The sequence below is a fragment of the Heptranchias perlo genome, chromosome 7 (assembly GCF_035084215.1).
Source record: "Heptranchias perlo isolate sHepPer1 chromosome 7, sHepPer1.hap1, whole genome shotgun sequence".
Taxonomy (NCBI): Eukaryota; Metazoa; Chordata; class Chondrichthyes; order Hexanchiformes; family Hexanchidae; genus Heptranchias; species Heptranchias perlo.
This window is the reverse complement of record NC_090331.1, coordinates 19,977,167-19,992,934: the sequence shown is the minus strand read 5'-3', so window position 1 is coordinate 19,992,934 and position 15,768 is coordinate 19,977,167. Positions and strand designations below refer to the sequence as shown.

General features: G+C 44.5%; 1 protein-coding gene across 1 annotated transcript in view; it reads left to right on the top strand.

The window, feature by feature from the left end:
- The window catches only part of parp14rs3 (poly(ADP-ribose) polymerase family member 14-related sequence 3), a 98,971-nt gene that overhangs the window by 45,788 nt on the left and 37,415 nt on the right, over nucleotides 1–15,768 (top strand). The window contains exons 16-18 of the mRNA XM_067987154.1: nucleotides 6,321–6,497; nucleotides 9,033–9,199; nucleotides 12,993–13,116. Coding sequence (XP_067843255.1) covers nucleotides 6,321–6,497; nucleotides 9,033–9,199; nucleotides 12,993–13,116 — 468 coding nt within the window. The remainder of the gene's footprint in view (nucleotides 1–6,320; nucleotides 6,498–9,032; nucleotides 9,200–12,992; nucleotides 13,117–15,768) is intronic.

The window sequence follows — 15,768 nt, the reverse complement described above, 5'->3', positions numbered from 1 at the left end:
ACCAAGAAATTGATAAAGAAAGGGAAAACAGAATATAAGTGTAAACTAATGAGAAACATAAAAACTGACTGTGAGAGCTTCTATAGGTGTGTAAAAGGCGAAGGCAAATGTGGGTTCCTTACAGACAGAGACGGGAGAGTTTATAATGAGGAATAAGGAAATGGCAGAGAAATTAAACAAATACTTTGGGGCCAATTTTCGGATGGCCGAGCGGGTGCGTTGGGGGCAGAGGGGTTCCTAAAATGGTGGAATCCCGGAACGGGTTCGAAGCCCGGCTCCAACCCGCTGACTTCTGGGTTCCCCAATGATGCGTTCGGGTGCGCATGCAGCTCCCGCATGCGGGAATCCCACCGGCAGTTAAAGCCGGCGGGATGCTGCTTTAGATAGTTATTTAGATATTTGAGGTACTTGACAGACCTCATTGACTGGAGATTTTGGCAGGGGTGCAATTTTGAAGGATCCGTGCTGTGGGAAACATTCCCTGTTGGAGCAGAAGTTTTTCAGTCGGCAGCCAGTGGGAGGTGCAAAGGATTATTTGACAGTTGGGGGGAATAGCTCATTTATTGCAGCAGGGCACTCTGTCACTTCAGACAAAAAGTTTTGGCTGCAACACCTATGTCTTTCCACTCAAAATTATTAATTTATGCCCTAAACTCTGCTGTGCAAACATATTTACCTACTTTGTGGACCCCCTCAAACTCACACCGTCAGGATGGGGGTGCCATAGCTGCATTCATCACTTCACCCGAGGACGAGCAACATCACCAGCCTCGCCAGGCACACCGTCCACCTCTGCCACGTGGAGCTCCACAACACAGTGCTGTGCCACAGGCACCTGCACAAAATAGTCGTGCAACTACACATACACCCACTGTAGAATGACCCATTGGGTGGCATCAAGTGTGGGTGTTCATGGTGAACCTCATGAAAGGGACTTATTACACAAGCCAGTCAAGAATGGGCAAGACGTGGCAGTAGTGGTGACAATAATAATATTTAATGTGCCATTAACAAAAATCAAATGTAAATAAAAAACATGACAAACCGTCAAACACCCTTGTGCATCCGCTTTGTGCTCACAAAACCTTTGCCTTACACTTCCTACTACTCCTACGTGGTGCTTCCCCTGTGGCTGCAGCAGAGGTAGTGGCAGGTTGCTCTTGTTCATGCCCTGACCGATTAGATGCTTTGGGCCTACGCCCTCTGGGTTTTGGTGTCCGTGAGGGCCCCTCCAAAGACTGCTCCAGCTGCACCTGTGCAGGGGCAGACTCGACCACCTGGAGAGGAGGCAGCATTGCGGGTACTGGTTGAGAGGGGGGCAATGGGTGAGACGTGGGAGCGCTTTGAGTGGTATCCCCATTTCCATGTCCCCTTTCACCATCATCCCTTTCCTCGGCCAGGCCTACATCACTCCTACCACCCTGCTGGACGACAGTTTGGAGGACATGTGTGAAGCTTTGTAAGGCCAGTGCTCGTGTATCTGCCTGCCTAAGGCGGCAGAAAGTTGCTCACCCTGAGTCCGAAGGGCCGTTGTCAGGGCCTGAATGGACTCATTTGTGAGTCATGCTTGAAGCTCGATGGAGGCTAGCTTTCCCTCCATCGCAGACATTACCCGCGACACAATCTCAGAGATGCCCTCATGTCCCTGCGACAGTATCTCAGAGATTCCCTCCTGTACCTGTGCCACCATTCCACTCATGCAGGAGTTGGACTCCTCCATCCTCTGCACGATTGTGGAGAGTGCACGTGGCACCTGTTCCAGCACCTCGCAAATGTGCTGCTGCCCCTCGAACATTCTCCTTTTAAAGGATGGCCCCCAGGGGTCAGCATCTGTGTCCAGCAGAGCAGAGCCTGGAGAAGAGTGCTCCCACTGTGCAGACTCTCCACAGCTGCCCCTGCCACCAGTGTCTGCTCATGCTCACATGTGTGTGGTGACTCACCATGTGTGATCCCAACTAACTGAGAACGGGGATCCACCAAGGTGTGTGTATCTGCGCTGGTGAATGGCTCACTCAGATGTGACGGTGGCCCCTCAGAGGCTGGCAGGTCCTCTGAGGAATCGCCCTCCGCTGTCACGGTGGTCGCTGAAGGCCCTGTAAGAGAACATATGGCAATAGCATGAGAAGGCAATAGAACAGAAGCATGATGACAGATGTTGAGGTGCTGAAGATGGCAAGGCATGTTAACATCATTTGCTATTGTGAGTGCTGAATGTCAAAGTTCTGTCACAAGCTGTTTGTCGGGTGGCAGTCTCGGCGTCCCCGACGGACAGGCACTCCAGGGTGTGGATTAGTTCCAGAGCCTCCTGCTCCGCGTCCGTGAGGATGACCTGATGTTGTGGCCCCCCTCCGGTCTTCACCCTCTCCCGTGCATTCTGGGCTCTCTTCTCCTATAAGGGGAGAAAGTAGAGGGGCGTGAGTGAGGGATGGTGACGTGGCCAGCCGCTGAATGCATTGGTTTGGGTGAGGCTGACCGTGAAAGAGATGCATCAGAGGGTGAGTATGAGACAGAGCCATGACATTGTATGAGGATTGGGTTGAGTGGTAGTGGTGGGATGAGTACTGGGGAGGTGAGTAAGTGCAGGTAAGTTGAGGATGAGCTTTGCGTGGTTGTGAGGAGTGATGTGATAGAGTCGTGTTGGCAGCGCAGAAGGAGTTGTGGGGTGGGGGCGATGATGTGGAAGACGGAGTGTAGGAGAATGAGTAAGTGTACTCACTTTGGCTGACCTAGTTAGGTCATTGAAGCGCTTCCTGCACTGGATCCATGTGCTGGAGGTGTTGCTGCTGCTGATGACCTCCTCTGCCACCTCGAGCCAGGCCTTCTTGCTGGCAGAGGCAGGCCACTTCCTCCCGTCTGCTGGGTAGAAAATCTCCCTCCTCCTCCTCACCCCATCCAGTAGGACCTGGAGTGAGGCATTGTTAAATCTGGGAGCAGCCTTTCCCTTGGACTGCTCCATGCTGTACTTTTGGTTGTTTGCTGCAGGAGCAGCATTGGAGGACTGCCCCTTTAAATAGGGCTCCTCCAGCTGACAGCCTGTGATGCGGGTGCGCAGTCTGCCCATTGCACAGGTTGACGACGCGAAACCTGGAAGCCAGGTAAGTGCCTTCAATTTACCCGCGATCGCGTGGGGAACGAACCGATTTCACTGGGCGGGTTACCCACGTGCCCAGTCGCCCCCCTGCTGCCATCCCGCCTCCCTGGTAATATCGGGGACTTTGTGTCTGTCTTCACGGATGAAGGCACAAATAACCTCCCAGAAATACTAGAGAACCAAGGATCTGGCGAGAATGAGGAACTGAAAGAAATTAGTATTAATAAAAAAAATAGTACTAGAGAAATTAATGGGACTGAAAGTCAATAAATCCCAAGGACCTGATTATCTACATCCCAGGGTTTTGAAAGAGGTGGCTATAGAGATAGTAGATGCATTGGTTGTCATCTTCCAAAATTCTATTGATTCTGGAATGGTTCCGGCAGGTTGGAGGGTAGCAAATATAACCCCACTAACTAAGAAAGGAGGGAGAGAGAAAACAGAGAACTACAGACCTGTTAGCCTGACATCAGTAGTAGGGAAAATGCTAGAATCTATTATAAAAGATGTGATAACAGGATGCCTGGAAAATAATAATAGGATTTGGCAGAGTCAACATGGATTTATGAAAGGAAAATCATGTAGGACAAATCTATTGCAGATCTTTGCGGATGTAACTAGTAGAATAGATATGGGGGAACCAGTGGATGTGGTGTATTTAGATTTTCAGAAGGCTTTCGATAAGGTACCACACGGGAGGTTAGTGAACAAAGTTAGAGCACGTGGAATTGGGGGTAATATACTGGCATTGATTGAGAATTGGTTAACAGACAGAAAACAGAGAGTAGGAATAAACGGGTCTTTTTCAGGTTGGCAGACTGTGACTAGTGGGGTACCGCAGGGATTGGTGCATGGGCCCCAGCTACTCACAATTTATATCAATGATTTGGATGAGGGGACCAAATGTAATATTTCCAAGTTTGCTGATGACGCAAAACTAGGTGGGAATGTGAGTTGTGAGGAGGATGCAAAGTGGACCTGGGTGCCCTTGTGCATGAAAGCTAACATGCAGATGTAACCAGCAATTAGGAAGGCAAATGGTACGTTGGTCTTTATTACAAAAGGATTTGTGTACAGGAGTAAAGATGTCTTACTGCAATTATATAGGGCCTTGGTGAGAGTGCACCTCGAATATTATGTACAATTTTGGTCTCCTTACCTAAGAAAGGATATGCTTGCCATAGAGGAGTCCAACAAAGGTTCACCAGACTGATTCCTGGGATTGCGGGATTGTCGTATGAGGAGAGATTGAATAGACTAGACCTGTATTCTCTAGAGCTTAGAAGAATAGGAGGTGATCTCATTGAAACATGCAAAATTCTTACAGGGCTCAACAGGAAAGATGCAAGGAGGATATTTCCCCTGGCTGGGGAGTCTACAACCAGGGGTCACAGTCTCAGAATAAGAGATAGGCCATTTAGGACTGAGTGAAGAGAAATTTCTTCACTCAGAGGGTGGTGAATCTTTGGAATTCTCTACCTCAGAGGGCTGTGGAGGCTCAGTCATTGAGTACATTCAAAACAGAGATCGATAGATTTCTAGATATTAAAGGCATCAAGGGATATGGGGATGGTGCAGGAAAATGACGTTGAGGTAGAAGATCAGCCACGATCTGATTGAATGGCGGAACAGGCTTGAGGGGCCGGATGACCTATTCCTGCTCCTATTTCGTATGTTCTTCAACTCCAGAAAGTATAAGCCCACTCTACTCAATCTCTCCTCATAGGACAACCCTCCCATCCCAGGAATCATTCTAGTGAACCTTCATTGCACTGCTCCTAAGGCAAGTATATCTTTCCTTAGATAAGGAGAACAAAACTGTACACAGTACTCTAGGTGTGGTCTCACGAAAGTCCAATTGCAGCAAGACTTCCTTACTCTTGTACTCCAAGTCCCTTACAATAAAGACTAGCCTTCCTAATTACTTGCTATAACTACATGTTAACTTTCTGTGTTTCGTGGACAAGGACACCCAAATCCCTCTGAACACTAACATTTAGTAGTTTCTCACTATTTAAAAAATAGTCTTTTTCTATTCTTCCTACCAAATTGGATGAGAGGGTTATCCTATGAGGAGAGATTGAGTAGAATGGGCCTATATTCTCTGGAGTTTCGAAGAATGAGAAGTGATATCATTGAAGCATATAAAATTCTTAGAGGGCTTGACAGGGTAGAAGCGGAGAAGCTGTTTCCCTTGGCTGGAGTGTCTAGAACTAGGGGACATAGTCTCAGGATAAGGGTAGGTGATTTAGATGAGGAGGAAATTCTTCACTCAGAGTGTTATGAATCTTTGGAATTCTCTACCCCAGAGGGCTGTGGATGCTCAGTCGTTGAGTATATTCAAGACTGAAATCGATAGATTTTTGGACTCTAAGGAAATCAAGAGATATGGGGATCAGGTGGGAAAGTGGAGTTGAAAGTGGAGCCATGATCTTATTGAATTGCGGAGCAGGCTCAAGGGGCCGTATGGCCTACTCCTGCTCTTATTTCTTATGTTTCTTATTTTTCTCACATTTCTCTACATTATACTCCATCTGCCACCACCTTGTCCACTCACTTCATCTATCTATACCCCTTTGCAGACTCTTTGTGTCCTCCTCACAGCTTACTTTCCCACCTAGCTTTGTATCGTCAGCAAACCTGAACACATTACACTCAGTCCCTTCATCTAAGTCATTAATATAGATTGTATATAACTGAGGCACCAGCACTGATCCTTGTGGCACTCCACTAGTTACAGCCTGCCAACCTGAAAATGACCCATTTATTTCTACTCTGTTTTCTTTCTGTTAACCAAACCTCTATCTATGCTAATATATTAGCCCCAACCCCAAACTACCAGACAGAAATATTTATTCAAACAATAGACAATAACCTGTTTAACACATACACAAAGGCATGCCGATGTCCACTTACGGTGTTTGACAAGTGCTTTCTATACGTGGCTATCCTGATTAGATTAGATTGTAGTGTAACAGCCTAGTGATACATGTTAATTGTATCTAGTATTTGGAGATGCTTGCTGACTTGCTTTCCCAGATACATATATTCATTCATAATCAGCTACATTTTTATATACTTAAAGCGGAGCTAAAAGAATAATAATTATTTTCTTAGCCGGCAGTTGTAGAAGCTATTTAAATGTATTGCTGATATTAAATGTGATGCTTTCATAGGTATAGAAAATAAATGTAGTTTTTATTTAACTTTGTGCCTATGATTTCTTTAGGTTCTCAGCCTAACGGTGGTGTTGTAGTTACCGGAAGTGGAAATCTTACCTGCGATTACATCATACATATGGTCGGTCAAACAAATCCAGTTATGATTACAGCCTCCGTAGAAAAAGTATTGCAAGAATGTGAAAAAAACCAGATTACTACAGTATCTTTCCCTGCTTTAGGAACAGGTAACTGCGGTCAAGACCATTAGTATTTTTTTTCCTGCCAATTTCCTCTCCTCCACATCATTCCTCTCCTGAAGGTATTGATTCTTGCTGGTGTACAGTTGCCTTTCAGCACCTCTCACAAATGTCCTTTATTCATGTGTGACTCTTGACAGTGAGCATCATCTGGTTATTCAACTTTAGTGATGTCACAGCCGGAGGTAATTCTTTCCTTATCCAACCCATGCGCACTTACAGCAGCTGTTGTCCCCAATAACAATCAGGTGTAATAACTCTGGCAAATTTTTCACCATCCTAACCCAAGGGTGCTGAGGCCAATTTTAGCATCTCCACTGCTGCCTTGGCTGAGATCAACTAACTCAGCACAGACAGGAGATCAAAGCAGGGGCCTACCTGGTCTGTAACCAATGATAAAGAGGGAGAAAATTGAATGAGAGTAAACTAGCAAGAAATATAAAAATAGATTGTAAGAGCTTCTAAAGAATGTAAAAAGGAAGAGATTTGCGGAAGTAAACATGGGTCCCTTAGAGGCAGAGATGGGAGAAATTATAATGGGGAATAAGGAAATGGCAGAGACGATAAAAACAAATATTTTATATCGTCTTCACAGTAGAAGACACAAAAAACATATAGTGGGGGACCTTAAAGCAATGAGAGTGAGGAACTTAAAGCAATTAAGATTAGTCAAGAAAAAGTAATGGAGAAATTAATGGGACTAAAAGCCGACAAATCCCCTGGACCTGATGGCCTACATCCTAGGGTTTTAAAAAAGGTGGCTGCAGAGATAGTGGATGCATTGGTTTTGATCTTCCAGAACTCCCTAGATTCAAAGCAGTCCATGTGGATTGGAAGACAGCAAATGTAACCCCGCTATTCATGAAAGGAGGGAGAGAGAAAACAGGGAACTGTAGGCCAGTTAGCCTGACATCAGTAATAGGGAAAATGCTGGCATCCATTATTAAGGGCATAGTAACAGGGCACTTAGAAAATCATAATATGATTAGGCAGAGTCAACACGGTTTTATGAAAGGAAACCGTGTTTGTCAAACCTATTAGAGTTTTTTGAGGGTGTAACTAGCAAGGTAGATAAGGGGGAACCAGTGGATGTCGTATATTTGGATTTTCAAAAGGCATTCGATAAGGTGCCACACAAGAGGTTGTTACTCAAGATTAGGGCTCATGGGATTGGGGGTAATATATTAGCATGGGTTGAGGATTGGTTAATGGAAAACAGAGAGGAATAAACGGGTCTCAGCTGTTTGCAACCTATATCAATGACTTAGATGAGGGGATCGAGCATAACGTATCAAAGTTTGCTGACGATACAAAGCTAGGTGGGAAGTTACACTGTGAGGAGGATGCAAAGAGGCTGCAAAGGGATATAGACAGGCTAAGTGAGTGGGCGAGAAGGTGGTAGATCAAGTATAATGTGGGGAAATGTGAAATTATCCACTTTGGTGGGAATAGAAAAGCAGAATATTTTTTAAAAGGTAAGAGACTTAAGAAATGTTGGTAGTCAGAGGGATTTGGGTGTCCTTTTACACGAATCACAGAAAGTTAACAAGCAGGTACAGCAAGCAATTAGGAAGGCAAATGGAAGGGGGGTTGGAATATAAGAGTAAGGGGGTCTTGCTGCAATTATATAGGGCTTTGGTAAGACCACACCTGGAGTATTGTGTACAGTTTTGATCTCCTTACCTAAGGAAGGATATGCTTGCCTTAGAGGTGATGCAACGAAGGTTCACTAGATTGATTACTGGAATGAGAGGGTTGTCCTATGAGGAAAGATTGAGTAGAATAGGCTTATATTCTCTGGAGTTTACAAGAATGAGAGGTGATCTCATTGAAACCTATAAGATTCCGAGAGGGCTTACAGGGTAGATGCTGAGAGGCTGTTTCCTCTGGCTGGAGAGTTTTGAACCAGAGGTCATAGTCTCAAGATAAGGAGTCTGCCATTTAGGACCAAGATGAGGAAAAATTTCTTCAATCAGAGGGTTGTGAATCTTTGGAATTCTCTACCCCAGAGGGCTGTGGATGATGACTCATTGAGTATATTCAAAACTGAGATTGATAGATATTTGGACACTAAGGGAATCAAGGGATATGGGGATAGGGCAGGAAAGTGGAGTTGAGGTTGAAGATCAGCCATGATCTTATTTACTGGTGCAGCAGGCTCAAGGGGCCATTTGGCCTTCTCCTGCTTCTATTTCTTACATTCTTATGTTAGTGTTTAATTACATGTGCTAATGTTGCTTCCATGCTATCTTCAGCTTCCAAGTTAGAACTTTTTTTTTACAGACTTTCTCATTGGATAAAATGCATAATGTTAACACTGCTCAAATCATGAGCTGTGTGCCTGGTATTTCCTGCTCAGTGTTCAATAATAAATAGGCTAAAGAGGTTCCAAATTAGCATCCCATTGAATGTGATACCTATGATTGAACCCACTAATTTGAACATGTCTAACAGTGAATTTCATCCTCTTCTGGTTGCAGTCCATTTTAATTTAATTTTGCTAAGACCTTGTCCTTTCTACAGGTATAGGAGGAGTCAAGCCACAGGACACTATGGAAAGCATGTTGACTGGATTTGAAAATCATTTGTCACAAAACAAACCATCAGCCATTAGACTCATTTACATTGTTGTCTTCGAGCCTAAAGTGTACGATGTCTTTCTTGATGTCTTGCAACAAAAATCACGACAGGTACTAAGTTTAAAATTAACTATTTCATTTTACAATCTTATAACGAAAGTAGTCATAGCCAGTATATTCCGCTTGGGTGTTCAATCCAGGTTTATGAAAATAAGTCTTTCTATCTTCATATATCTACCCTTCAGGAATCCAGTTTCAGAGTTAAGAGAGCCAATTTTGACTTGGTCCACTGGGCGGTAGGAGCCCTAAAATCCGAGTGCGGCACTCACCATCCCATTCCTGCTCTGATCCTACCCATGGCCTTTTTCCCAGGGCCTTTTCAACGGCGGCCCATCTGCCCACCTGAATCAAGTGGAGTCTCATTAAAGTATGGAAATGGAAGTCCTATGATGTACAAAACAACCCGATTAAATTTTTAGATTCAAATGGATAGAGTGTGCACCCTGCAGACTCCGCCCTTATTGTATTGGGCAGTGAGCGGCCTAAGCAGTGGTTCTTAAATTTTATTTTCTGTTATATTTTTGTGGAACTGAGTGGAGCAGAAGTGCCCCTCCAGGCTCCACAAAAATACTGAGTCGTTCCTGGCCCAGGCTCAACCCCCCTCCAGGTTCACCTCCCTTTCCCGGACTTACCCGTGGGCCACCTCATTGTGCAAGCCGCCCGACATTGCGCGAGGTCAGAACCCATGTGCTACAGCAGGACGCCAAATGGCTTAGGCCTCCCCCCAGCAAAAATATTCTAGTTATGCAAGGTTAATTTTATGGCAATAGTTACTGCTGCCATTTGAATAACTGTTACTATGATGCTGTAATGTGTGAATTGAAAATCCAAAAACATCACTGGTCCAATGGGACTGAAATTTCATGGTGATATAAGTAGTTTTATGGTTAATACAGAATATTTGCATATACTGGATCTAGTAATATATGATGGCCTAGAAATTCTAGCATGCCCAAAAATGGGCGCGCAGGGAGCAATCCCCGTGTCTAAATGGATAGGCCCGAGGCTTACGTAATATTGGGCCTTGAGCCTCACTATCATTGAACTGTGGACACCTAATGGGCATTCTCAGGCAACACACCGGAGAAGAGGACTCAAAGATCAAGCTGCTGTGACACCAGCAGCGTCCCTCAGGTAAGTCCATAAAAGAGTCCGGGAGGGGGGGGGGCGATCCGGGGGGGGGGCAGCGATCAGGAAGGAGGGTAGTGGTGATTGGGATTGGGAATGATGGGCAGCAGTCAGAAGCAATCGGAGAGGGTAGACGTCGGGATCAGAGAGGATAGATGCCGGGTTTGGGAGGGTAGCGGTAGTGATTGGGATGGGGAGGGGGCATAGAGTGTCAGGGTCTTGGAGTGGGAGCGGTGGTCAGCAGTGGCCTGCGTGTTTTTAATGTGCAGTCAGGAGAATCACTCCTGCGCTCCCAGCTCCACATTCAGGTAAATATATTTTAAACAGTTACCTTGTTGGTTGCGCCTGCAGCAGTCCCTTTAAGGACCACCTGTTAGACCTGGTTTTCCTGAACGCAGCCAGCCCGGCATCGGCTGTGTTCAGGGCAACCCAATATTGCAGAGGGGACTTCAAACGGGCATTAGGCCCCTTATTTGAATTTGCAATGTGTCTAACGCCTTTTTCAGGCATTGTCCCTGGACACCTATTTTTTTGCTGACACCAATATGGGGGGAGTTGCACTTCCAGCTTGTAATGAGTGTGCACTACCTGCCCTCCATATTGGAGGTTTAGGAAGTTGTTTGGTGCTGCGCAGTCGATTTTTTAGACCGATATGTTTTAATGCAAATTGTTAACATACAAATGTAATGAATACAAATAGATAGGGTCTGACTACAGAGCATATTAGTGTATTGATGCATACACCACAACGTAATAAGGCAGCGATCATGTCGAAGATACCTTGTATAGTAAAGAGGACTTCTTTATGGATGCACCATGAAAAGGCAGATTACTTCTTCAGAGAAAAGGAGTGAAAATCGGAGATACAGTCACCCCATGTCACTTTTGTCAGTCACTTAGTGGCTGAAAAGCAACATAAATGGATAAGGATGAGGATTCTGAAAGACTAGAGTAACAAGGACTGTACTCTCTAGAACTAAGATTGAGAGGTGATTTAATAGAGATGTTGAAAATGATTAAAGGAATGGACAGATTAGTTTCATTGGTAGGTAAATTGAATACAAGAAGCCATGATATTCAAGACAAGCAGTAAATAATACAGGAGGAGATCTGAAGAAATATTTTCATGCCAAAAAATACCGGACTGTGGAAAGCTTTACCACAAGTGGTAATCAATGTTAAATCAATTACAACAAAAAGATACGGATTAATTATTTATTTGCAGAAGAATTTAAAAATATGGGGAGAAAACAAGAAAATGAGCTTGTGTAAAATCAGCCCTCTTTAGCCCCATGCTAAGACTCTATAGGGGTCGATTTTAACTCCCCCCTACCTGGCAGAAACCAGGCAGAGGGGCATTTAAAATGAAGCACAGGAACTTACCCATTCCTTTCCTGCCCCTATCTGGGAAGAATACTTGCCCCAATCCAGTGGGGTCATTCAGGCCCGATCTGCTATTTTAACCTGAGACCTGAGTGGAGTCACAGGTGGATAGGGTGGTGAAGAAGGCATTCGGCATGCTTGGTTTCATTGGTCAGAACATTGAATGCAGGAGTTGGGATGTCTTGTTGAAGTTGTACAGGGCATTGGTGAGGCCACACTGGAGTACTGTGTACAGTTCTGGTCACCCTATTATAGAAAGGATATTATTAAACTAGAAAGAGTGCAGAAAAGATTTACTAGGATGCTACCGGGACTTGATGGTTTGACTTACAGGGAGAGGTTAGACAGACTGGGACTTTTTTCCCTGGAGAGTAGGAGGTTAAGGGGTGATCTTATAGAAGTCTATAAAATAATGAGGGGCATAGATAAGGTCGATAGTCAAAATCTTTTCCCAAAGGTAGGGGAGTCTATAACGAGGGGGCATAGATTTAAGGTGAGAGGGGAGAGATACAAAAGGGTCCAGAGGGGCAATTTTTTCACTCAAAGGGTGGTGAGTGTCTGGAACGAGCTGCCAGAGGCAGTAGTAGAGGCGGGTACAATTTTGTCTTTTAAAAAGCATTTGGACAGTTACATGGGTAAGATGGGTATCGAGGGATATGGGCCAAGTGCAGGCAATTGGGACTAGCTTAGTGGTATAAACTGGGCGACATGGACATGTTGGGCCGAAGGGCCTGTTTCCATGTTGTAACTTCTATGATTCTATGATTCTATGATTCTATGGTGGCGTCTCCACCAGGCCAAAGCTTCCTGGAACAGGAGCCAGGGCCCGAAGAGGCCCAGCAAGATATGTTGTTTACATTTTTTTGCAGTTTCATCGTAGGGCAGGAGGATCAGAAGTGTTCCTCCGGGTCGTGTGACGAAACCTTCCCTGTCCCGAGTTTCCCTTCCCTCTCCCTGACCGGGTTTCCCTTCTCGGAGCAGTTACCTTGTGTCGAGGACCATTCCCCTGCGTCCTCAGCGGCAGCATCACGCCACCTGATTTTAACAGCTATATTGGTCGGGAAGTCGGCAAGTGCCATGTTAATGAGGCCTAGCCGTTAAAATCAGCCGAACCTCCCTGCTATCGCTCCTGGGTGGGCCGGTGGGCCGGTGGGCCAGCAGGTCGCTTTGCCACTCGAGAGTTAAGATCGAGTCCTGTGTTTCTATAGTGGAAGCCCGAGAACAGATTGAATGCTTGCTCTCTTGGTCAGAATGAAGCACAAATGTAAAGAAAAAAAATAACATGGACACAAAATATTCTAATAATTTTAAAATTCACCATTTTTCCCTTCAGAAAATGAACACTATAGAAATAAACATTGGCAAAGTAAAAGTGCAGGCTGTTCACGGTGACATCACAGCAGAACGGACTGATGCGATTGTAAACAGCACTAATAACAACCTTAACCGAAACACTGGTGAGTGACAAGTTTTGTTTTGTTCACACATCTGTTTTTCAGATTTTCATTTCTTTAAAATCAATTCCTGTAGATTTGCTTGTGATCTATGTGCCATCACTTTCTAAAGTGCAACCTGCAACTACTTGATCTGTCATTGGTTCAGCTTCACTTATCTTTTCTTCATTTGTTCTTGGGATGACCGCAACTGGGTATATTCTATAGGCCACTAACTCATGGGAAGGATATAGAGGAGCAAATTTGCAGGGAAATTACAGAGAGATGCAAAGCCATAGAGTAATGATAATGGGGGACTTCAACTATCCTAATATAGACTGGGAGAGTAATAATATAAGGGGTAAAGAGGGGGAGGAATTTTTGAAGTGTGTTCAGGAGAACTTTCTTGACCAGTACGTTTCCAGCCCAACGAGGAAGGAGGTATTGCTGAATTTGGTTCCAGGGAATGAGGTGGGCCAAGTGGAGCAAGTGTCAATGGGGGAACACTTAGGGAACAGTGATCATAGTATCATAAGGTTTAGAATAACTATGGAAAAGGGCATGGACCATTCTAAAGTAAAAATAGTCAATTGGAGGAGGGCCAATTTCAGTGGGATGAGAACAGATCTGGCCCATGTAAATTGGAATCAAAGATTGCCAGGCAAAACTGTAATTGAACAGTGGGCGGTCTTTAAAGAGGAGATGGTTCGGGTACAGTATAGGTACATTCCCATGAGGGAGAAAGGTAGGGCAACTAAAGCCAGAACTCCCTGGATGACAAAAGAGATAGAGAGATGAAGCAGAAAAAAGGGGCATATGACTGATGTCAGGTTGATAACACAAGTGAGAACCAGGCTGAATATAAAACGTTTTGAGGGGAAGTGAAAAAGGAAATAAGAGGGGCAAAGAGAAAGTTTGAGAATGGCCTGGCGGCTAACATAAAAGGGAATCCAAAAGTCTTCTATAAACATATAAACAGTAAACAGTTAGTGAGAGGAGGGGTGGGGCAGATTAGGGTACAAAAAGAACAAAGGAACATAGGAACAGGAGTAGCCCATTCAGCCCCTCGTGGCTGCTCCGCCATTTGATAAGATCATGGCTGATCTGTGATCTAGCTCCATATACCTGCCTTTGTCCCATATCCCTTAATTCCTTTGGTTGCCAAAAAGCTATCTATTTCACACTTAAATTTAGCAATTGAGCTAGTATCAATTGCTGTTTGCGGAAGAGAGTTCCAAACTTCTACCACCCTTTGTGTGTAGAAATATTTTCTAATCTCACTCCTGAAAGGTCTGGCTCTAATTTTTAGACTGTGCCCCCTACTCCTAGAATCCCCAACCAGTCGAAATAGTTTCTCTCTATCCACTCTATCCGTTCCCCTTAATACCTTATAAACTTCGATCAGATCACCCCTTAACCTTCGAATCTCTAGAGAATACAACCCCAATTTGTGTAATCTCTTCTCGTAACTTAATCCTTGAAGTCCGGGTATCATTCTAGTAAACCTACGCTGCACTCCCTCCAAGGCCAATATGTCCTTCCGAAGGTGCGGTGCCCAGAACCGCTCACAGTACTCCAGCTGCGGTCTAACCAGAGTTTTGTATAGCTGCAGCATAACTTCTGCCCCCTTGTACTCTAGTCCTCTAGATATAAAGGCCAGCATTCCATTAGCCTTCTTGATTATTTTCTGCACCTGTTCATGACACTTCAATGATCGATGTACCTGAACCCCTAAGTCCCTTTGGACATCCACAGTTTTTAACTTTTTACCATTTTAGAAAGTACCCTGTTCTATCCTTTTTTGATCCAAAGTGGATGACCTCACATTTGTCTACATTGAATTACATCTGCCACAGTTTTGCCCATTCACCTAATCTATCAATATCCCTTTGTAATTTTATGTTTTTATCTACAATGCCACCAATCTTTGTGTCATCGGCAAACTTAGATATGAGACTTTCTATGTCTTCATCTAAGTCGTGAATAAATATTGTCAATAATTGAGGCCCCAAGACACATCCCTGCGGGACTCCACTAGTCACATCCTGCCAATGTGAATACTTACCCATTATCCCTACTCTCTGTCGCCTTTCGCTCAGCCAATTTCCTAACCAAGTCCGTACTTTTCCCTCGATTCCATGGGCTTCTAACTTAGCTAACAGTCTCTTGTGTGGGACCTTATCAAATGCCTTCTGGAAGTCCATATAAATAACATCCATTGACATTCCCCTGTCCACTACTTTAGTCACCTCTTCAAAAAATTCAATCAGGTTTGTCAGGTACGACCTACCTTTCACAAATCCATGCTGGCTCTCCCTAATTAACTGAAAATTCTCGAGGTGTTCAGTCACCCTATCCTTAATTATAGATTCCAGCAATTTCCCCACAACAGATGTTAGGCTAACTGGTCTATAATTCCCCGGTTTCCCTCTCTCTCCTTTCTTAAAAAGCGGAGTGACATGTGCAATTTTCCAATCAAGAGGGACAGTTCCTGAATCTAGAGAACTTTGAAAGATTATAGTTAGAAGATCTACTCATGGAGGCAGAGGACATGGCTGAAGTACTAAATGAGTACTTTGCATCTGCTACCAGAATCTCAGTAAAGGAAGATGTAAGTGAGATACTGGATGGGCTAAAAATTAACAAAGAGGAGGTACTACAAAGGCTAGCTGTACT